The sequence below is a fragment of the Gossypium hirsutum genome, chromosome A05, assembly GCF_007990345.1.
Source record: "Gossypium hirsutum isolate 1008001.06 chromosome A05, Gossypium_hirsutum_v2.1, whole genome shotgun sequence".
NCBI classification, from domain to species: Eukaryota; Viridiplantae; Streptophyta; class Magnoliopsida; order Malvales; family Malvaceae; genus Gossypium; species Gossypium hirsutum.
The window spans coordinates 9,822,730-9,845,523 of record NC_053428.1 but is presented as its reverse complement, the minus strand read 5'-3'; the positions used below and the strand labels follow the sequence as shown (position 1 = coordinate 9,845,523).

Genomic DNA, 22,794 nt, shown 5'->3' with positions numbered 1-22,794 from the left:
AGGTATGTTTAATAATAATGAGTAGGTTCAATCAACTTTATATAAATAAATTATAAATAATTTTAAATATAAAATAGTTAATTAATTTTTCACTTAATCAAATTATATTTTACGAAACAAATAGGTAAAAAATAATTTCCGTAAATTTATTTTTTTCATGAAATAAACTCACGCCATCGTTGTCTAATGTGGCAATTATAAGAATTAAAATTTGTTCAGTGTCATATGTCTTCCGAATGTGAGTATACTTCCTTAAAGGATTAAACTTCCCAGGAGAACCCTTGTTCCAGAATCTGCAAAAACCTCAAGTGCCTGCCTTCTTTCTCATTCGTTTTGTCGGAGAAACAAATTAGTTTAACTTGCTAATCAAGACTGCCTGGATGGAAAACCTAACCAAACAATAAACCAAGAAAGAAAAAAGAAAATTCTAGAGGAAACTTTTTCGTCATTGGATTCGCATGCAGGTAAGTCCGTACTTCTCTAATTTGGAAAATCACAATCGCGTTAATTTTTTTTCTGGGTCAAGTTTTTCAGGGTTTTACTTTGAACTGGGTGCGATTAGATTGGAATAACTAAATTTGTGTATAATTGCTGGTGATTTTGTTTATTTAGTGTATTGGTGGCTTGGGTTAGGTTTTTACTTTTAAAGGTACAAACTGTGACATTGTTCTTATTCATATGTTCGTCCGAGTTTATGCAGATTTTATGTTATATTAATATATTATCGACTATCAAGTTTATTTTGTGAGCAGATTGACTTTTGATGTGAAATAATTGTGAATTTCTGCTTCATTCAATATACATTGTTGTTTTTAAGATCATCTTTTTATTTGCATTGAAGGTATGGCGAATGGCACTAGGTTGTCTAGTAGGAAAGCTAAGGATGATGGAGATGGTACTAGATCGTCTGATAGGAAAGCTAAGGATGACGAAGATGGTATTAGATCGCCTAGTAGGAAAGCTGAGGATGATGGAGGTGGTACCAGATCCTCTAGTAGGAAAGCTAAGAATGATGGAGATGGTACCAGATCATCTAGTAGGAAGGCTAAGGATGATGGAGATGGTACTAGATCTTCTAGTAGGAAAGCTAAGGATGATGGAGATAATGATTTAAAAGGAAGTCAAAATAGAGGTAAAAAGTCAGTGAATTTAGGTGCTGCTACAGCAGAAGCATCTGGTGTTAGGAGGTCACCTAGGGAAACCATATCTAAGAAAAACATGACTCCACCAAGTTCTTCTGGTACACGGAAGTCGGAACGTCTTGAGAAGCAGACTGCAAATTTGAATTCAACGACTTCTTCAGGTAAGAGGAAATCTGAGCGAATTGAGAAGAAAAAGAAGAAGAAGAATGCGAGTCCTTTGAGGAGATCTGACAGGGTTAAGATGCCCTCCTCATCTGCTTCTTCAGGTTCAAAGAGGTCTGATAAGAGCCTGGATCTGTTGAATACGAAAAGGAAGAAGGAGAAAAAAAAGAAGAGCGTGAAACAATTAACAGGAACTGTAGAAGATAACAAAATTGAGCGAGAAGTTGAGCAAGCCAATGAGAAACAGAAGAAAAGAATGGATGCTCGTGCCTACAAAGCATTGTTCAGGAAACAACCCAAGAAAGCTGATGAAACAGGTAACGGAATTCGTTTTATCATTCTTTTTATTATAAAGGAGTAATATAAATGGGACCATGCGCTGTGCTTTTTGTGATTTGCTCTGTAAATGAAGTTTTCTTCTGTTGCTTGTATGTTTATTTAAGATATTCCTGTTTTGTTCTTTTTGACTTGGTTTTTGTTTGATTAAATATATCATTCTTAGTTATTTGTGCTTCTTTTTATAGATCGTAACGAAGATCTGAATGGAACTAATAGTGGAAGGAGGGAGGAGGACATTTTAGAAGAATTCATTGAGAGAAGTCATGAAAGGACTGAGGTGACAAGTACAAGTCAACCTGCGGAGGAAGCACTTAAAGGAAAGAATGAGCATAACTTGTTTCTCACTAGCGAAAAGGATAGCTGCAAGGATATCTCTTCAAATGGGGGTGATCTACAAATTCCTAAGAATGGTTTGATAACAGAAGAAATGAATGATAATGCTGAAAAGGCTGCCCAGGATAATCTGCAAAGTCCTCATTTTGCAAAATCCATTATGCCAGGAGGGGTCCTTGGTTGTGATATCAGTGTGGAGATGGTCATGCCTTCTGAAAACAAATGTCATGATATAGACATTGATTCTGTTGCTTCTTCAAAAATCTCAAGTAATAATATTGCTACCTGCACTGCTCCTGGACCTTCACAATCGTCTGGTTGCAAAAGAAAAGATTGCAGTGAGACTTGTGGAATGAGTTCTAAAAGGCAAAGGTACTGATTTATTATTAGTTTGATGATAATTCAACATGTTTTTCATTGAGTTCATCGAACTTAAATGATTAATGATAATTTGCTTGCTATTATTGTATATTAGTATGTACATTCCTAGTTCAATTTGATTTGATGTCATTCATATGCATATACCGTTTAGCCATGTACACATGTAAATTATTTTTTTACTTCCATCATGCTTTTGGTATTGGCTACTGTATATGTAGGTACAGCTTTTGTTGGTAAGTAATTATGTTATTCCTATACAAATATCATAATTGTACACATCTCTAAGTGCTTTGAGCATCCATCTTCTGCAGTTGTTTGGAGATTTGTTCAATCTCCTAACCATATCCCTACTAAATTTAAATCATTTACCCGGGTTAGATGATGATTGGCAAGTTATCATTAGAATATCACCCAGATGAGTAATTTTGATAAAGTGCCTCCTGAAGAACTACATCACATACAATCTATATGATACAAAATTGTCCAAATTAGTTGAAATGTACTTTTTTGCTCCCCTACATATATCTGAAACTGCCATAAATTGTTATGCGTTTCTTTTTCTTTTTCTTTTCTTAGATCATCTTATCATTGCAAAATAGTACAACCAAGATCTGCATGGATGCTGAGTTTGTATAGTGATTTGTGCTTTTTTGCCAATGGTGCCTTTTGTACATTTCTTTTAACTTTTCCAGGGGGAGTCCTGCCATGTTAGAATTTTTCTAGTTGATTGAGAATGCTAGATTGGTTAATACATTGGTTGAGGACCTTTGAGGTAGAACTGCCTTAAATTTTCTGAACTTTGAGATAAATACTAAATAGGATGTTTTGCTATACATATTTGGGAGCATATAAGCTTGACTTTAAGGTTATGGGGATGCTTATTTCTAAGCAAGAGGGAAAGGAATTGGAACTTTTCCAGGTTTAATCTGTAAGATCTGGGGATTATTTGGGTTAGGAACATGATGCATATAAATGCTCAGTTCAGGGGCTGTTGGTGTTTTTGACTGGTCCATATCACACCAATATAAAAGTGCTCGACTGCTTGATGAATTTTGATTCCAATTGGTTGGGATCTATTCCGTTTGTTAGTTTGTTTTTGTGTTTTTTTTTAAGGATGGGATTTATGTAAAACAAAAGCAGAAGTTGAAGGGCTTGATAGAGCTGGACAAATTTCTTGTTCTGTATCTATGCTTGCATGATAAAAAAGAGAGTAGATACAACAGATTCTGTTGTATCTTGCAATGATCTTAGAATTTGAATGGATATCATGACTCACTTTGAGAAGTTTTAATGACTTCTGGTGAATGATTTGTATGGTACCTGCTTCTGTTTTAGACTTTTAGTGCTAATTTTGTAATGTTCCTTGTAACTAATTAGACAAATTAATTAAAAAAAAAAAATTTACCACACCTACAACCAATCATCCATGGATTGAGGTACTGGCAATTCAATTTTTTGAATTTGGAAAAAGTATACCTGGTCACTTGATTATCAAATAGTTGCAGTTGTAAATTAAATGTCTCTTTCAATGCTGCCCATGCTTATTGTTAACAAATAAAAGAACTCATAATAATGCTGAAGCCTTTTTTATGAGCACTTAGCTTACATTTCCAACATTTGGGGAATGCCTTTATAATCCCAGTATTTGGCCACATAAAGTATTAGAAAAATATATCTCCATGTTTTGCAGGGTTGACTGCAATTCGACAAAGCAGGAGATTTGCTCGTCTAATATTAAGGTTAGTTTTTGTCTCTGACCTTTCTTGTCTTTGAGTGTCTGGATTCACACACCTGTTTTAGAAACTCGTTTTCCTTTTTATATATGTTTGTATAAGGATGGCTTTGCGCATTAGAAACCAAGTAGGATTAACATTTTACTCTTCTAGTTAGCTAGTACTAAATATAAAGAAAAGGAAGCTTATAACTGAAATAAGTATTGTCTTGGTTGTACTAATTGGGAGAGCCTTGACTTTTCTTTACGACATCTATATCTTTTCCAAAAATGTCTTGATTGGAGAGTACTTGAGCGGGTTTTCAGTCTTTTTTTTATTCTCAATTATGACATAGAGCCAAGTTCACACTTTTTTTCTTCTTCCATTGATTAATTGATATATTGTCAACTGGAGAGTTACCTAAGCTAACTTAAATGGAGAGAATTTTCAGGTTGATTGATTAAAGTGGTATATATGGTTATCTGAGTTTGTCTCGGTGTTTGATTTATCTTTCATAAATGTAAAGCTGGATGTCTAATAATTGAAGTTAAAGAAATTAGAAACTAGCCATCTGATTATTAACTTATAAATGATCGATTTAGGAAGGTTTACTGTAAACTTTCTTGGCTGATCTTTTGGACATATTCTCCTTCTTTACCTGTCTGCCTCCCTTCTCCCCCCATCCCTACCCACATGTCTCTCTCATACTACTTGTCCATCTCTGCGCCAAGGAATAAGGATCTAGTTTTCTACTAAGGTCTCATGAATTTTATTGCCATTGTTACTATGTTTTTATCTAATATTAAATGTTTATACTTGCTGCCATTGACCTTGTCATAACTGTTTCCTTTGTGTTGCTGCATTGCATTAGGATAGAGAGAAACTTGATGTTGGTATGAGCACAGGATATGTTGAAAAGCCCTGTAACTATATACAGCAACATATGTCCTCTGCAGATCTTCAAACAGGCCGTGATCGAAATGCTTGCATCATATGCAGTCTTGATGGAAAGCTCTTGTGGGTAACTCTTTTCTATTGCTTTATCTATATTGTAATTTTATATAGTTGATAGGTGAACTTGTTAATGAGCAATCATTGGCAGAGTGTGTTGTTTTGTTCTGTATTAGATGCTTTTATTTGTAGCATATTTGGATTCGATATGCTTCTAAATCTTTTGAGTTGCTCTTATTGATATATCTTCTTGTCCATCCTTGCTATAGAGGATTCATACCGTTCATTAAATTTGTCACTACCGACTTTATGTTTAAAAGAATTTCACTCAATTAGATAAGAGACATTGGAAAGTTGCGGGTTTTTTATTGTCTTCAGTGTGTCTTCATATGTTGGACCACCCTTTGTGAGTATTTTAGATGTATTTTGTTATCTAACACTCTGCCATCCTATTTTAGATGTTGTTGTGGAAAAGGGTGCCAAAGAAGCTACCATCTTTCGTGTCTTGAACCTCCCCTTGAGGAGTTTCCTCTTGGAGCTTGGTACTGTCTAGCATGTGTGAGGAAAAAATTAGAATCAGGGATTTATTCAGTTTCGGAGGGAATAGAAGCAATTTGGGATTCTAGAGAACTGGAGGCTTCAGAGGATGGTATGGGCTCAATGAATAGTCAGCTTATTTCCATGACTTGTTTTTCTTTGCTGACATATTTCTATAAATTGTGCCATAGTTGTTTACTGACTGCTCTTGTGAATTATATTGCTAAAGATCTTAGCATGCTATAAGTAGTTAATTTGTTTGATTGCTATACCTTGTATTACTAACATGTAGGATGAAGGAGTAATTGCTGATAATAATTTCCCTCCATTTGGTATTGGGTTATAGGATTGCAAAGACAGAAGCAATATTTTGTGAAATATGAAGGTCTTGCTCACATTCATAATTGTTGGCTATCAGAGGATCAGGTGTTGCTTGAAGCTCCATCACTCGTTGCAAAATATAACCAGAGAAACCAGGTTTGCAGTTATTGAATATGATTATTTCAACCTGTCATATTCCTTTGGTAGAGTATCATTACATAAAAGATTACTTGAAATGCACTTAGTCATTCAGATGGGCTATGTTGTTCAGGGTTCTGTTTGGAAGCAACAGTGGGTGGTTCCACATCGTTTGCTACAGAAAAGATTGTTGATGTTTCCCAGGGAGTGTGATGAGCATCATAATAAAGAGCACAATGGTGATAAGTTAAACTGTCATGTTGAATGGCTTGTGAAATGGTGTGGTCTTGGTTATGAACATGCTTCATGGGAGTTCGAGAATGCTTCCTTTTTCAGTTGTCCAGGAGGTCAGAACCTTATACAAGAATATGAAACTCGCAAGAAGGCCCAGAAAGCTTCTAAACTTGATAAGGTGCCTTAAGAAAACTGTGGAATATGTTGAATTTTACCAGACTCAGTCCTGCATATACAGTTGGTAAATTATTGTAGTGAAGACTGAAGAGTCATCTGTCATGGAAGATTGATATAACCTATTTGTTAACTATTTTCATGCTTGAACTAGTGAACAAATAACTTAGGATTCACGCCATTTTTTTCTGTAGTGAAATAAGTATGTTGCAGGCAACTCAATGGTGGTAGTCCTCTCTAAAGACATATCATACTTTTATTTAAATAGTTTGTTTCTAACCAACTAGGAACATGTGCAGGAAAGAGCAGTTGCATCCCTAAAAATTTCTCAATTACCAGCTGCAGCTTCATCTGGACTGGATGCTAATCTTGATCCTGTTAGCAAACTATGCAACTATTGGCGTAGGGGCCAGAATGCTATTATTTTTGATGACCAGGTATGTCTGAAACTATTTTTTTATTTAGGTTTGTAGTGCGTCTGTAAATAAGGTTATGCATTTGGAGTTAAATCGTGATAGTTACCTGGACCCATCGATATGTTGCTTGAAAATCTTATTTGTGCTTGGTAATATGGCCAAAAAATGGTCTCTGCTTATCTAGGCACTCGCTCATTAACTTTATAAAATTTCTGACGTAGCATATCAATTAAAAAAATATGAAAAATGCACCCTATAATGCTCTACATTTATGTATTCATGTACATGTATGCATGTGCAGTTATTAGGTTATCATGTCATAATCTGACATGTTACATTTTGCCAATGCAAAATCCTACCTGCTAACACAGTTGCATGCATGTACACAAACTTGGAAATAAAAAGATATAATACCTCACAAGATCAATATTACACCGTATACATGTATATGTGTTCATATAAGTGCTTTCATATATCATCATGGTCTATTATAAGAAGTTTGCACGTTTACATAAACATTAGCAAAATAATGTTCTATATTAGGCTTTTCCTTGATGCACAAGTCAAATAATGCCTGTTATCTTCAAAATACTATTTATTGGTTTTAAAAGATAACAGACATCAACTATTTGATGTCTATGGTTGCTCAGACCTTCATATTGATTATCTCTTTGGTATAAATCCATGATGGTTGTAAACTTCATATTTTCATCTTTAGTGGTTCTGAATTATCCCTAATTTTTGCAGGAAAGAATATCAAATGTTATTTCTTCCATTCTAGCTTTTCCGTGTGATATCTCTAGTCCTTTTCTCATTATCTCTACCCCTGCTTCGCAATATTCATGGGATGAGGAGTTCTTGCATTTAGCACCATCTGCTGATATTGTGGTTTACAGTGGCAGTAAAGAAGTTCGGAATAGTATTAGGAATCTGGAGTTTTATGATGAAGGAGGTTGTATAATGTTTCAAGTACTTATAACCTCACCAGAAGTTATCAGTGAGGTATTTCCCTGCTTCTGTGATAAATAAAGTTTTTGAAGTTTGTTGCATGTGTTTAACTTCGACAAGTTTTGCAAGGATCAAACAATGTATCCTTGTGTGTGAGGGTTTGTACTGCCTGTGCATCTTGTTTTAGGTTATGGGTTTACTTGAATTTTAGTTTTCCTATTATCAATTAGGGAAAAAAAAACTGTTACAATTTTTATTTCTTCGACTTGGTTTTGGCTGTTAATTTTAATGTGCTTTTGCAGGACTTGAGCTTGCTTTGTTGTATAGGATGGGAGGCAATAATAGTGGATGAGTGCCAACGTCCAAGAATTGCTTCTTGTTTTGAACAAATTAAGATTTTAACTTCCAGTAAGAGGCTTCTAATAATCAGCAGTCAACTGAAGGTTTGACATTTCTACATTTTCGCTTATTGTTGCTGTTATATTCTTATGCAGGTTGATTTATATATGCTACATGGTTTCTGCAGGATAATGTGGCTGAGTACCTTAATCTTTTTTCTTTGCTTGATTCTCAAAGTGGTTCAAATGGTAGTAAGAGCTTGCTAACGGATTCAAGTGCTGATATTGACACTTTGAAGGAGAGATTGGCAAAATATGTTGCTTATGAGCGCAAGCTAGAATCATCTAGGTTTCTAGAGTACTGGGTTCCTGTGCTCTTATCCCATGTGCAGCTAGAGAAGTATTGTTTTACTCTACTTTCAAATTCTCTCTCTCTTTGTTCCCCTTCAAAGAGTGATCCTGTTGGAGTTCTCCGTAACATTCTTATCTCGAACCGAAAGGTTGAGTTACTTAACTTTTTGCTTCATTCACATGATTCTGTGAGATTTGGGCTCATTTTCTTAATTTATACCTTCAATATCAAGTCATCTAATTAAAGTATTCATGTTGCCTTCCTGACATTTTGTGTTTGCCTGCTGTATGGACTTTGGAAACTAGGACTAGGTTATGTTCCAACTATAATCTTAGAAATTTTGGACGCTGTTATACTAAGGTTTTCCATTTGGAGTTATTAATCTGATGATGCTTTTGGAAAATCTCGAAATGCAATTCAATTTATTTATATTTTGGACTGCCATGGTTTGTGACAGCTAAAACCTAGGATCTTTACCCTATACTCACCCCAGTCTTACCACTTGAATTCTGTTGTTTGAAATTATTTTATTTATTTTGGATGTCCAAAAGCATAAAATACTACTTGGTTTGTCTTTTATCGTACTGTCAAATTAGATAATTTTTTCATTGAACTTTTTTAATGATACATTAGACTGAGGATAAGTTGTATAGAAATTACCACTATGACATCATATTATGGGTTGATATCTTCCTTCCATGGTAATTCTTGACAGTGTTGTGATCATCCGTATACTGTGGATCAATACCTTCAATTGTTGCTCACTAAAGACCTCCAAGAGGTTGAGTTTTTGGATGTTGGCATAAAAGCGAGTGGCAAATTACAACTTCTTGATGCAATGCTTTGGGAGATCAAAAAACAAGAGTTAAAAGTGCTTATTCTTTTCCAGGTACATTTTCATCACAATTGGTTTTTAACCAATTGTATTTAGTTATATTATGTATGCTGTAGATAGATTATTGATATTCTATAGCTTATGATGATAAAGTGATTAATGTACACGAAAAGCTTGTAAATATTTCTGACCGGGACCTTTATCACCATTTATGAGTTTGCAAAAAGCAGATGACTTAAATACCCTGGGTTCTATATGTTCAAGTTCTATATCTGCCACACTATTTTGTAGCTTTGACAGGTGGCAGTAAGGGAAAAAAGGATCTGATACTTGTCGAACACGTAAAAATAATGTGAAGTTTCGTACCTTTTTATCTTGTTTTTGGAGCAGCTTCTTGCTCCAAGAAGCTGAAGTGGCCAACAAGGTCTTGAGCATGAAATTTTAGATTTTGCAGAAGTTAAATATGAGCTTCTAGAGGCTATAAAGTTAAAGAGATCAATTTGACAATAAAGCAAAGCTGCAATGAAAAACTTATTGACAAATTTTGTCAGAATTTTAATGAACAAGTTATATTTTTAGTGATTTTAGATAAATTCTAGTATAACAGCTCTTGGAATAGTTGTATTTTCAGCTGCATTTTCTGATGATACTGCAGCTGGCCGAACTATATATGTGGACAAATTAGAAATTCTCTTGCAGGAACAGATTTAGGCTATTTTATGTTTCTCATGTAGATTGTTTGATTGACAGTACATTGGAGGCTCTGGAAGGGATTTAATGGGAGATATTTTGGATGACTTTCTGCGCCAAAGATTTGGTATAGATTCTTATGAACGTGTTGATGGTGGTGTCACCCCTTCAAAGAAGCAATCTGCTTTGAACAGATTCAATAATGAGAAGCAGAGATTTGTCTTTCTATTAGAAACCCGTGCTTGTCTTTCCAGCATCAAGTTATCTACAGTTGGTACTGTCATAATATTTGGAAGTGACTGGAGTCCAATGAATGATCTAAGAGCCCTGCAGAGAATAACACTTGATTCTCAGCTCGAACAAATAAAAGTATTTCGCTTATATTCATCATTTACCGTGGAGGAAAAACTTTTGATGCTTTCAAAACAAGATAAGACAATTGATAGCAACATAGAGTACATACACCCCAGTAGTAGTCATATGCTGCTTAAATGGGGGGCTTCATACCTGTTTAGTCAGTTGGATAAGTTTCATGGTATTACAATACCGGATGCAAGTATCTTGTCAGAGCAATCACATTTAAAATATGTGATTCAAGAATTTTTTACCATACTGCACCAAACTGGGATTGATGATGATGCAAGCAAGTTGTCCCTAATTTTACAAGCCAAACAAAATCAAGGAACGTATAGGACAGAAATGCCATTGTTTGGTGAGCAGAAAATTCAAGTGATGAATGAAGATCCACCTCACACATTTTGGACAAAGCTTTTTGATGGAAAGAGTCCAAGGTGGAAGTATTGTACTTCTTCATCTCAGAGGAATCGGAAAAGGGTTAATTATTTTGATAATTTGCAAAAAGAACCTGAGGCTGAAAGTGCTGAAGTTGCAAAGAGGCGCAAGAAGGTTGTAAGTGATGGCAATGATCATCCCTCTCCAAAAGCTGTGTTGCAAGAGGGGAAATTGGCTGCTGGGTACAGGAAAGGTAATGGGCAATGCAAATGCAATGAAGTGCAGTATTGCTAGAAGAGAATTCTCCTTAACAAATACTCTTTCCAATTCTCTCTTTTACTTTTTGCAGGAAGCTCAGGAACCCTACCATATGATTTTACTCCTTTGAGTAGATCAATAGCTTCTGGGAGTGATACAATTCACGCAACCTCTAACTCACTTCATCTAGACAATAATGTCTCAAAATACCAGCTCTAAAATGGTTGAATGGGAGAGAAGAAAACAGCGTGACTCACAGAAGAATCTCCATGTTCTTTTGAAGCCACAAATAGCCAAACTCTGTGAAGTCCTTCATCTCACAGTATGTACCTTATTTACCACTGGAAGGATTAAATTTAAATAGGTTTGAAACTTGCTGTTAGTTTTTTACCTTGTCAGCCTATTTTGTTTACTGGAATGAAAATAAACCAAAGGAAAGGGTTTTGGCAGGAGGGGGATACTTAACTTCCTTAGAGTTTTCAGAATATGTTTTTGCTGAGATCGAGTTCCCTCTCAGTACCGAAAGTAGAACAAGAATAGGCAGCAAAAATCTGGTTATAAATATAGTCCTAATAAATACTCTCTATCTTGAACTGCAGTTATTATTGTCTATTATTTTCTTACAAAACATTCCTGGCTGAGTAAAATGGATCATTCATGTTTTAATTTATTCATTTGTCTTAATGTGATTAAAAATGGAAAAAGTTCTTCAACGGGGTTTTGCAATACAGAAAAGTTTAGCATCATGTTTTGTGCATAAGTTACCCTGTTTGTCAATTTCCCATGGAGATATGGTGAAAAAAAGGATCTTTGTCTATTTTCTAATACAAGGAGCTAGTAATTATAGATATTTTATTTGTATTTACTCTAACAGTGGCCTGCACTTCTCTTTATCTGCCGTGGTTTTACATCAATGCCTTACTATTATGTGAATGCAGTATTTATAGCAGCCTGCTTTATGGTACATTTTATTTGTGTTGCAGGAGGATGTTAAGGCTATGGTTGAAAGGTTTCTTGAATATGTTATGAATAATCATCTGGTCAATAAGGAACCAGCAACCATTTTACAGGCATTTCAAATTTCTCTGGTTAGAGACTTATTATCATGTATTCTTAAATTCATACTGCAACTGTCGATAATGGTGTCTTTTATATGCTTGATTGAATGTTTTAGGCAGTCCTGTGTGCACTAGAGGATCATGTTTTGCTTTTATTTATGCTTGTCTGTTTCTTCAAGTTTCATGTACTTTGACTTCTATGTTCACTCATAGTTTTAATAGAAAGCTTCCACAGAATTTGCAATTGTACCTTTTTCTACAAGTTTTGTGCAATTTGACCTCAAATTTGTCCACTCATCTTTCTCATAGACAGCTTTTGTAGAATTTGCAATTGTGTCTTTGTACTGCAAGTGCTGTACATACAGAAACCCTTGCTTAGGACTCAGAATTTGCATCTTTCAGGCCTAGATTTTTATGAAAATTGAGCTATTTTTCCTTGTTTTGGTAATATTTTTGAATCTGTTTTCGATTTTGTGGCGATTGTCCTGGTGGAATTCCTAATTGATGAGTTTGTAATTGGTGTAGTTAATCTGTGAAAATGTTTTTATTTTGTAATATTCTGTGAAAAAAATTTGCTGTTTAATCTTGATGTGAAATGGTGCTAACACAATAAAGTAGATGAAACTTCTATCATACCTTTGAGAAAGTCGTTTTCTTAATTAGAGCTAGCACTCAAAATGTTCTACCAAGTTTTTGCTATTGAATTCTAGTGATCAACTCAAAAAAGTAAGACAGAATATAATTTTGTTGGAATGAGTTGATACATTGAGCTTCAATCTTGAGAACTATTTTAGATTTATATCAAGTATTTCATTTGTAGGCAAGTGAAAGTTAAGTTGAGGCAGAATTACTAATATATAGAGAGAGAGGGAGAGAGGGAGGTAAGAACTACATAGGTTGTGTATTTCTTTGGTCTAAAAAATAATCAAATGAGCTGGTATGTCTGTAACTCTTTTTTCCTTCCCATCATCCTTTGATATAAACCACCTTGTCTAATATATTATTTATATGTGCTTATGTATGTCCCTCTATGAGTTCACTTTGATGCATACAAATATTCATTGAACATTGAGCGCCTATTGGGGTTATGTACTGCTGCTGCATTTTTGTGTAATATGCTATTAGATATTCTAGATTTCCAAAACCTTTTCTGTTGCATGGTGCTTATACGTAAAGCATGCATTAATGGTATTCTGGTTTTTTAACATCTCATGCTTCTGGTCTCTGTCTATTCAGTGTTGGAGTGCTGCTTCTTTGTTGAAGCAGAAACTTGATCACAAAGAATCACTTGCACTTGCAAAGCAGCATCTAGGTTTTACTTGCAAGAAAGAAGAGGCCGACTATGTTTATTCAATGTTGCGGTGTTTGAAGAGAATGTTTCTATACCGTACAGGGTATTTGAAGGTCCCAAGCTCTCCTAAAGCTTCTGGATTACCAGGTAAATCTGTTGGAAGAGATTATTCCAGTGCAGCTTCTTACCAGCATAAAATAAAAGCAGAGACTGAAGATTTGTCGGATTTTCGAGAAGGTTCTGATATACAGGCCATTTCAGAGTCTAGACTTGCCCCAGAAATTCAATTGGCACAGAGAGATCTTCTGAAAAGCATAAAAGAAATTGAGAAAAAGTGTGATAAGCAGATTGGAAAACTAATTGAGAAACATAAGCAGGAAGTGGAACAATTTAACCAGAAGTATGAAGACGAAAAGGCACAACTGGAAAATAAGAAAAGGACAGAAGCTGCGGTTATCCGTTTGCATAGTAATGTCTCAATGAGGTCTGATAAGCTCAAGAATTTGGACACTGAATATGCAAGGAAGTTTGATGAACTCGAACAGCAGATGGATTTACATCTCAAGAATCTTGAGGCACTGCAGGTGGCAGCAAGAAGCAATTTTCTAGAAAGAAAGACTCGTTGGGTAGAATCAGTTAAGTCCTGGGCTAGGGTTGAGTTAGTGAAGCCACCTGTAAGTCTGGCGAATCTTTCTGAAGGAAGGAGTTCTGCAGGCATTATTCATTCTGCTTCTGGAAGTGAGGTAAGACCATCGAAAATTGATCACATTGTGAATGACGAAGTTATGGCATACAGTGATCCCATCAACGAGGCTAGACCCTTCAAGGACAATTCTGAGGTAGCATCAGTTGAGAATCTTGGTTTCTGGGAAGGACAGGAGAACGTTGCCTCGTTGCGGGCACCATCATCTCAAAACTATTTTGATATAAATTCATTAAGAAAGGTTGATGGGGAGAACACCTTGAGAGAATCAGGAACTATCATTTCTAGTGAAGGTCAACAGAACTTTGTCTCATTTGAAGCGTCTCCATCTGCTGAAATTCCCGAGGAATCCAATTTAAGGGAAACTGATGTGCAAGTTCCCTCAAGAGAAATTGTTGTTGTCAATTCCGGTGAAGGTCAGGAGAACCTTGTCTCAACAGAAGCACTTTCATATGAAGAAACTAGTGATGGAGCTGTATTAAGCAATTTTGATGGTGAGGTTCATTTGAGAGTACCTGAGATTGTCTGTTCTGGTGAAGGTTACGAGAATTTACCATCGGTGGTTGTCTCTTCAGCTGAAGAAGTTCCTGGTGGAACCACGTTAAACATGGCTGAGGGGGAGCTTCCCATTAGTAGACCTGAAGCTATCGGTTCTACTGAAGGTCAGGAGAATATCATGTCTGCTAACTGTTCATTTGAGAAACAGATTCCTGGTGGAGCCACGTTGAATGTGCCAGATGGAGAAATTCCAAGGAGCACAGCTATGATTGCAACTTCTTGTGATGGTATGGATATTATTGTCTGCACGAATTCCTCTACATCTAAAGAACAAATACCTGATACAGCTGCATGTTCTATGCCCACTAAAGAGGTCTCTTTGGTGGAACCTGAAACTGTTCCTAGTGAAGTCCTCGAGGGAATCAGTGTTCAAAGAGAGAATGAGGGAACAAGTCCCATCGAAAATGACCAGCTGGATGGCATACAATGCACAATGAACAGCGAAGCTGAATTCCGAGAAACATCTCTGGGGGATCTATCTTCAATGCAGCCCGTGCCTACCTCGGACCAAGGTGGTCTGCAGCCACCTGATCTGGTATGTAAGATTTTTATTTGTACCTTTTATTATATTAAGGTTCTGAGTACAGATTCTTTTGGACTATTCTATTGGGCTTTTTCTATTGAAAGCTTCACACTGTAAAAGTATAGCAAAATAGTAACAATAAGGTAGATATCTGCATTGTTATTATGGCTGCCCTACATTGTAGTTTTATTTAACCTATACTTGTGGTAAGGAGACTATTTTTGAGATTTGGAGAGATTATATCTATACTTGTGGTAAGGAGACTATTTTGAGATTTGGAGAGATTATACTTTCAATACCTAGCTATGGCGAGCTGCCAATATAGTGACAATTTCTTATTTGGGCAGGTATCCCCAAATGTGGGTCCTCTTCCATATGCTTCCTCTGAAGCGCAAGCAAGATGCATGTCAAACAATGAAATGCGAAATGCTTCAGAGTTAGCTGAAACTTCACCATTTAATGGCACCATTGCTGCAACCTGCAATATGTCCAATCCTGACACCACAGGTGTGGAGCTTAGAGAGCAAATGCAGCAGCTGAGATCCTCTGAATCAACTTCCAACCTCTCTCATCCCGATCTACCTTCTGTTACTGCAGTTGAACATCAATTAAACAATGAAGGCCAAACTGCCAACCAGAGTTCTCAGGCTCCAACTCAACCGGTGGCAAACCATATTGAGCTCTCCAACCAAGATGTCTTGCAGCCTCTGCATTCACCCATTGATGGTGCTGTTGACAGGCTTGTGAGACAAGCTTCAGAAACGAGGACAGCTTCAGTCCCTTTTGTTTCTAATGGCCTTCCCTTGCAGACTGCACCTGCTGTATCATCTCGGATGCATCCAACTTTTTGTCATGACCCACTTCAAAATGAAATGGAAAGAATACTGAAAGAAAAAGATCAAACCGCTAAGGTTCATGAAGACATGGTTAGTTCCTGTTTGCTTATCTACTAACAGTGATATGTAGCTTACTCTCCGCTGAGAACTTCCTCTCTTTTGAGCAGAAGCTGCAGCTGAAATTGGAGTGTGAGAAGGAGATTAAGGAGGTTATCGTTCAGATTCGTCAAAAGTATGAAGCTAAACTTAAAGAGAAAGAAGCAGAATTTCATCTGCATAGAGCGGAGCTCAGTGAAACTTACAACAAAGTTCTCTTGCATAAGATCTTGGCGGAGGCTTTCAGGTCTAAATGTATGGATAATAGGGCATTTGGTTCAGCAGGAACAAATAAAGGTGAATATTACAGTTACTCGGTTGCTTTGATTACCACTACTTGTTATATTGCAAGTTTAAAGAGAGTGCCTGTTAACTCTCTCTGCGTGAGTTCTGGCATATAGGCTAATGTCCACAAGTGCAAGAAATGATTGCTAAAAAGTTAACCAAAGATACAAATACATATGCCTTATATGCATGCATGGATAAAATTTGCCTTTCTGTAATGTTTACCATTCAAATTGGGACTAAATAGTTTCTTTTTTTTCCCCCTTGGCAGAGGCAAATTCTAATTTCATGCCGCAGCAGGTTCAACTTTCATCGCAACAGATGGTGGAACAGCCTCCTGCTGCTTCTGGTCTCCCTTCAACTGGCTCAGCTTCTAGTATGCGAACTGTTTCACCCGCTGTAGTTAATGCACAAATATTGCAGCGTTCTACTGCTTCAGGGATCCCTTCAACTGGCTCAGCTTCTAGTATGCGAACTGTTTCACCCGCTGTAGTTAATGCACAAATATTGCAGCGTTCTACTGCTTCAGGGATCCCTTCAACTGGCTCAGCTTCTACTATGCAAACTGTTTCACCTGCTGTAGTCAATGCACAAACATTGCAGCGTTCTACTGCTTCAGGGATTCCTTCAACTGGCTCAGCTTCTACCATGCAAACTGTTTCACCTGCTGTAGTCAATGCACAAACCTTGCAGCGTTCTACTACTTCAGGGATCCCTTCAACTGGCTCAGCTTCTACTGTGCAAACTGTTTCACCTGTTGTAGTCAATGCACAAACTTTGCAGCGTTCTACTACTTCAGGGATACCTTCAACTAGCTCAACTTCTACTGTGCAAACTGTTTCACTTGCTGCAGCCAATGCACAAACCTTGCAGCCTTCCACTGCTTCAGGGATCCCTCCAACTGGCTCAGCTTCTAGTATGCAAACTGTTTCACCTGCTGTAGTCAATGCACAAACCTTGCAGCCTTCCACTGCTTCAGGGATCCCTTCAACTGGCTCAGCTACTAGCATGCAAACTGTTTCTCCTGCTCTAGTCAATGCGCAAACCATGGGTCCACATTTGCAGGTTGTTAAGTCTTCGGCATTATTCTCAGGCACTCCAACTAGATCTCCCCATATCAGCAACATCTCTTCTACAGGAAACCTTAAAATAGGCACTGAGATTCGTGCTCCTGCCCCACATTTACAGCCATTTAGGCCTTCATCATCCATTTCCCCAAGCAGTCTCCCATTGCATTCTCATGTTAACCACCTTGCACGTAGGCAGGCATCAATTACCAGCCAATCTGGTAGGATCCAACATGAAGTTGTTGGAGGGTTGGCAGCTCCACCAAGTTCTTTCTTACCTGGTGGCAATGCAAATCCACCAGGTTTTTTGCTGCCAGATGTTAGTTCAAGGTCGGAAATTCAGATGCCAAGTAGTCGGTCTAACTCAGCACAGCAAGGCGGAGGAGCAACTGATGTTGTTTGTTTATCAGATGAAGACTAACCATAACCAGTAAAGGTAATTTTGTATAACATAGATGCAGTTATATGCAATGCCTGATCCATTTTGAGTCAAGAGTGGTAGTTGAAGGTCAGAAATTGAAGTGGGAATTTATGGTGAATAGTTATTCAATTTGTAATATATACATATTCTTTTAGTTACTGTTATTTGTTAATAAGTAAATAGTTTGAAATTTGCGTGAGTGAGAGAGCGGTGTCTGCTAATTACTCTCGGGGGCTCAGACGAATTTCTTAAATCAGTTATATTCCTTCGTCTTTGCTGGATTACTGGTTTTATAGCATTTTCGGCTTATTTGGGCAAGACTAGGCTAGGCTAGGCTGTTTATTTTATATAAAAATATATAATATTTGATCTATTGAAAATATACATACATATATGTTAATGTCAAAGACGAACGTTGTATTTAAAATAAGATGCAATCTTGATAAAAGTGGGCTTAAAAACTTGAGACCTTCAAATCAGGAATTTGACAAGCAACTGAAGAAAATAAAAGTTCTAAACATCATCATAATAGACAAATAAAATTAAAAATCGTTTGGTTTTGTAGCCGTAGTCTGCAGTTCTATGACTTGCTTCGTATAATATTTGTGTTATTCCAAACTCGTATCCAATTTAGAAGCATTTTTTTTCCATTCCAAAACACCTAATCCACTAACTTTACAAAAATAATAATAATAATTTTTCATTATTTTTTTAAAAGTAAATTCATTAATTCATTCAATTGAATCATACAATTGAATCATACAATTGTAGAAAAAAAATAACAAACACTCATTATAGATAGTCAAGGACAAGTTCCACCAACACAATAAAGGCTTTAGTCTCATCATCAATAAAACATCATGACACGTTAACAATTGGCTTTGTCACAACGCAAGCATAACATATCTAGACTGATTGCAAACACTTAATACAATAAAAAAGTCAGCCTAGATGGTTCAAAGCGGAGAGCAAAAATATACAAAAGAGTTTAGCATTCACCAAATTAGAGAGAACGACAACAAAACGATTCCTAAAATCACTTGTCAAGCTAAGGTTACATGCATAATCAAACTAAAAAACGTGCTACAAGGTAGACAAAAACCGTGCTACAAGAGTAAACAAAAATTCTAAATCTAAAAATTTATTAAACAATGAAAAAATAAACAAAAAAAAATATAAAACTTAAGATAACACGAGTTCTAAACCAGGCTGTTACAAGTTCAAATTGACTAGTGAAATCATTTATTATTCTGAAATACTCTCAAACAGAAATAGATTAAGAAACTAACCAAGAGCTCCCACTTTCTAAGAAAAACTACTGGTAGTTGGTGAAGTTTTAACGAACGACAGGCACTGTCATCTGTCCATCTCAACTTGTAAAGACAACGAAGATACTCACAAAATAGATCTACAAATTGAAAAGGGTGAAGACAAGTGGAGTGAATGATAAGAAGAAGAAGAATAAAAAAAAGGTTGGTGGGAGGGAGAAAAAGATAGGTGATAGCCAACCCAGAGGCTAGCTGCTTGGAGAAAAAAGAGAAAAGTTATTTTTTATTACAAAAATGGGTGACCTCTTTGGGACTCCTCATGTTGCACTGCTCACATTTTTATTTTTATTTTTTTAGGTTTTAAACTTGCATCAATTGTCAAAATAGCCTAAATTAGATGAAAAATTTAATTGTTCCTGACGTGATATCCATATGGCAATACATGCGTATGCTACATCAATAATTAATTAATTTTTTAATAAATATATAAAAAATTGTGTAAAGATTTAAAAAATTAAAATTAAGAAAAACATAAAATCTTATAAAAAAGAATATAAAAATTATTAAAAATTATACAATATTATAAAAGATATTGGAATTATTTAAAAATTCAAAAGAATTGCTTTGAAATAGTATTTCCATTTGAAACAATTCTGGAGTTAAAATGTATCTTTTCTGTGGGTTAAATTTAAAAAAATAATCATATATGTTTTTTTAGTATTTGGCACATTTGTGGAAACTTTTTTATTCCACAAAAAATATTAAAAAATTAGCATAAAATTTTCTTTTAAATATTTTACTATACCTTATTAAAATTACTTAATATTTCTCAAAAAAAAATCTTGAAAGTATATATAATTTGAAAACAAAATTACAAAATAGAATCACTTTTTTATGTTTATTTTCTTTTTCATATTTTTGAAACAATTCATAATTTTGATCTTAGACTTTATAATATCATGAAAGTTATCCACATCCATCCACATCAACTTTGATATCATATATATTATTTATACTATACTATTATTTAAGTCCCTAATTAAGTATATTATTTATACTATACTATTATTTAAGCCCCTAATTAAGTTAGTGTCACAAATCAACCAGACACCAACTTGATTAAAGAAATTATAAAAAATTTCATTATGTATTTAAAATAAACTATATTATTCAAGTGTAATTTAGTTTTTTTTATTAAAAAAAATCAAAAATAAATTTCAAACACATATGCTTGTGATAGAATTTCTTATATATATAATTCTTTTGACTAAGTTTGGTGTCACTCATAAAAATGGTTAAAGTCTATCAAGAATTCTTATACTACAATATAAAATTCATTTTTAGTCATATTAAAAATGACTTCAAATTAATTCTTATACATTAAAATTTTATTCAAATCATGATATTACATTACAATTCATCATAAAATTATCGATAATTTAAACAAAACATATCATACAAAATAAATTTATTCATTGCCCGACCCGACCCATAAATAAACCCCATCACTTACAAATAATTTTTGTATGTTTGAACTAAGTTTTGTGATACTTATAATTCGAATGCAAGAAAAATATAAAAAAAATTGGATATATCTATTTTTAAAATTAAAATTGTTCAAACTCCTTGAAATTAGTGTCACTTTTAAGATTTAAGATTCGAACTCTATTGTGTTTTTTAAGTATTTCTTTTTAAAGGTTTTATATAAGCCTTGTGGTCTTTTTCTTTAAACTTTTTTTAATTAAATTAGTCTCGATTGTAATACCAACTTAATTAATCATTTTATATATAATATTGATAAATAGATTATATATTTTCAAAACATTTCAATCATTTATATGACAAAAGGGTCTAAAAAGCTCTTATTAAATTATTAAAAATCAATTGAGTCCTTAAAGAAAAAATATTCTTAATTGAATTTTTAATGACAAAAAATTAAGTAGGCTTTTTTCTTAACGAAAATTGTTGTTGACCGGTTTGGTCGATTTGACCATTAACAAATTTTGATGTAGTTGACGAAAGCAATAAAACACATAACACGTCACATGAATAACATGTGTCATTCTATATCAATATATATTTAAAAATTAAAAAACTTTAAAAATTACCGAAATTGCACTTCAAAAAACCAAATTCATTAACAAATTTATTTTGGGTGAGATTCAAAATATTATAAGTATCATAAAAAAATATAAAATTATAAAAAATGGTAAAAAGAATCCAAATTGCACATAACAGGATCAAAAGTCACGCTTAATTGTAGACCAACACACACGTGTGATTATTTGATAATGTGCAATAAATTATTTTGATATTTTTAATAATATATATTTATTTTAAATAATTAATAATTTTATAAAATTTCACCACTTTTATAAATACTTATATTTTTTATAATATTCTAAACAAATAAATATCTACATTCAAATGAATTCTAATATCTACATTTGATCTTATTTTTGTATGTAAATTTTAAATAAATTTTAAGATTTGTTTTTTTAAAATATATTGATTTAACTATATCAACATTTATCAGTGGTTAAATCAATCAATAATTACCAAAAAGGTTTAATTGATTTTATTTTTTAATAAAAGTTTGAATTAAAGTAACAACATTTGTATTAAGTTTGTTTCTGTAGGGATATAAAATTGTGGGCTATAAAAAATTGAGTACACCATTAACCTATTATAGTTCAGGGTGGGTAATTGGTGTTGCTGTCGTCAAAAGCAAAGATCTAAACAGTTGTAGATGTGTTGCTTGTATCCTAATTCCATAATATACAGGTATTGTTTAAATCTGATTGTATTTGACTTTGGACTGACAAAGATGTAATATTTGAGTTGAAGGAACACCATTTTGGTTTCTTTAACTTAGGTTGATTCAATATCATCTAAAATAATAAATAAGATCTTATCAACTTCAATCCCAGTGTCACAGGAATTAAGAATTTTGTGAATGTGGCTGCCATTGACTTCTCCACCTTTTTTAGGGTTTTGGTTTGGTTGGGAAGCAACAAAGTGGCAGAGGCAGGCAGGCTGCCTCCATAGTCGACCAAGAGTTGAGAAATAGCAAACACTACATTCATGCGTGACAACCTGTCATCTCATCATCCCATTCCTATGACTTTTCCTCACTTAATTAAAAAGTTAGGTGTTAGAGCATTCAAAGTTTCCGTCCACATATCCAGGCATCGCATATGCATGTTCCCCCGCTTCCATTTCATTAAACCTACTCTCAGCAAAATCTCTAAAACCCGACCTATAAACAAATGTATTAGTTAAAAATATTACAACATATATATCTCATGCATATATTATTCTGAATATCACTATCTTTTATGAATTAACTACATACACAAGGCCTACGCCTTCAAATACATTGAACATTAACATTTTTTATAAGCTTAAAAATCAATTAAAGTGTTAAATTTACAATTGACAAGAGTTTTAATAATCGTCAGGAACGAATTCTATATAAAATTAAATGCTTTTTTTCAATATACAAAAAAGAATAACTAATACTATACTAAAAATTAAATTAAAAAAAAAATTGGCCTTAATTCTATTTCTTAATACTAAGCATCTTAAATTGCACATTCCGTTTTATCATAAGATCGAACTCATCAATGATAGAATCTAAAATTCCGTGTTTTGATGAGTATCAAATTGATAATACTCCAATTGAACCTTCATAT

The 22,794-nt window shown here is 34.5% G+C and overlaps 3 protein-coding genes across 4 annotated transcripts; all 3 read left to right on the top strand.

Moving 5' to 3' along the window:
• Nucleotides 1-212: 212 nt before the first annotated feature.
• LOC107960776 (protein CHROMATIN REMODELING 4) lies at nucleotides 213-11,315 on the top strand. 2 transcript variants are annotated; one of them, XM_016897055.2, is made up of 16 exons: nucleotides 213-464; nucleotides 842-1,303; nucleotides 1,409-1,621; nucleotides 1,829-2,348; nucleotides 4,048-4,096; nucleotides 4,941-5,086; nucleotides 5,479-5,669; nucleotides 5,904-6,034; nucleotides 6,150-6,428; nucleotides 6,724-6,861; nucleotides 7,588-7,842; nucleotides 8,091-8,231; nucleotides 8,315-8,626; nucleotides 9,194-9,367; nucleotides 10,064-10,988; nucleotides 11,085-11,227. In XM_016897055.2, exons 2-16 carry the CDS (start codon nucleotides 844-846, stop codon nucleotides 11,210-11,212), a joined length of 4,062 nt encoding a protein of 1,353 aa, XP_016752544.2. In that variant the 5' UTR covers nucleotides 213-464; nucleotides 842-843; the 3' UTR covers nucleotides 11,213-11,227. The 2 variants fall into 2 exon arrangements, with proteins under 2 accessions (XP_016752544.2, XP_040969211.1); XM_041113277.1 differs by having other exon boundaries at nucleotides 842-1,621; nucleotides 11,085-11,315.
• Nucleotides 11,214-16,459, top strand: LOC121228850 (helicase protein MOM1). The gene is made up of 6 exons (XM_041111856.1): nucleotides 11,214-11,315; nucleotides 11,977-12,081; nucleotides 12,168-12,236; nucleotides 13,288-15,138; nucleotides 15,474-16,052; nucleotides 16,130-16,459. The coding sequence occupies exons 1-6, from the start codon at nucleotides 11,214-11,216 to the stop codon at nucleotides 16,457-16,459; spliced, it is 3,036 nt and encodes a 1,011-aa protein (XP_040967790.1).
• Nucleotides 16,460-16,631: 172 nt separating this feature from the next.
• Nucleotides 16,632-17,831, top strand: LOC107960777 (endochitinase A-like). The gene has a single exon (XM_016897057.1). The coding sequence runs from the start codon at nucleotides 16,632-16,634 to the stop codon at nucleotides 17,829-17,831; it is 1,200 nt and encodes a 399-aa protein (XP_016752546.1).
• Nucleotides 17,832-22,794: the final 4,963 nt, after the last annotated feature.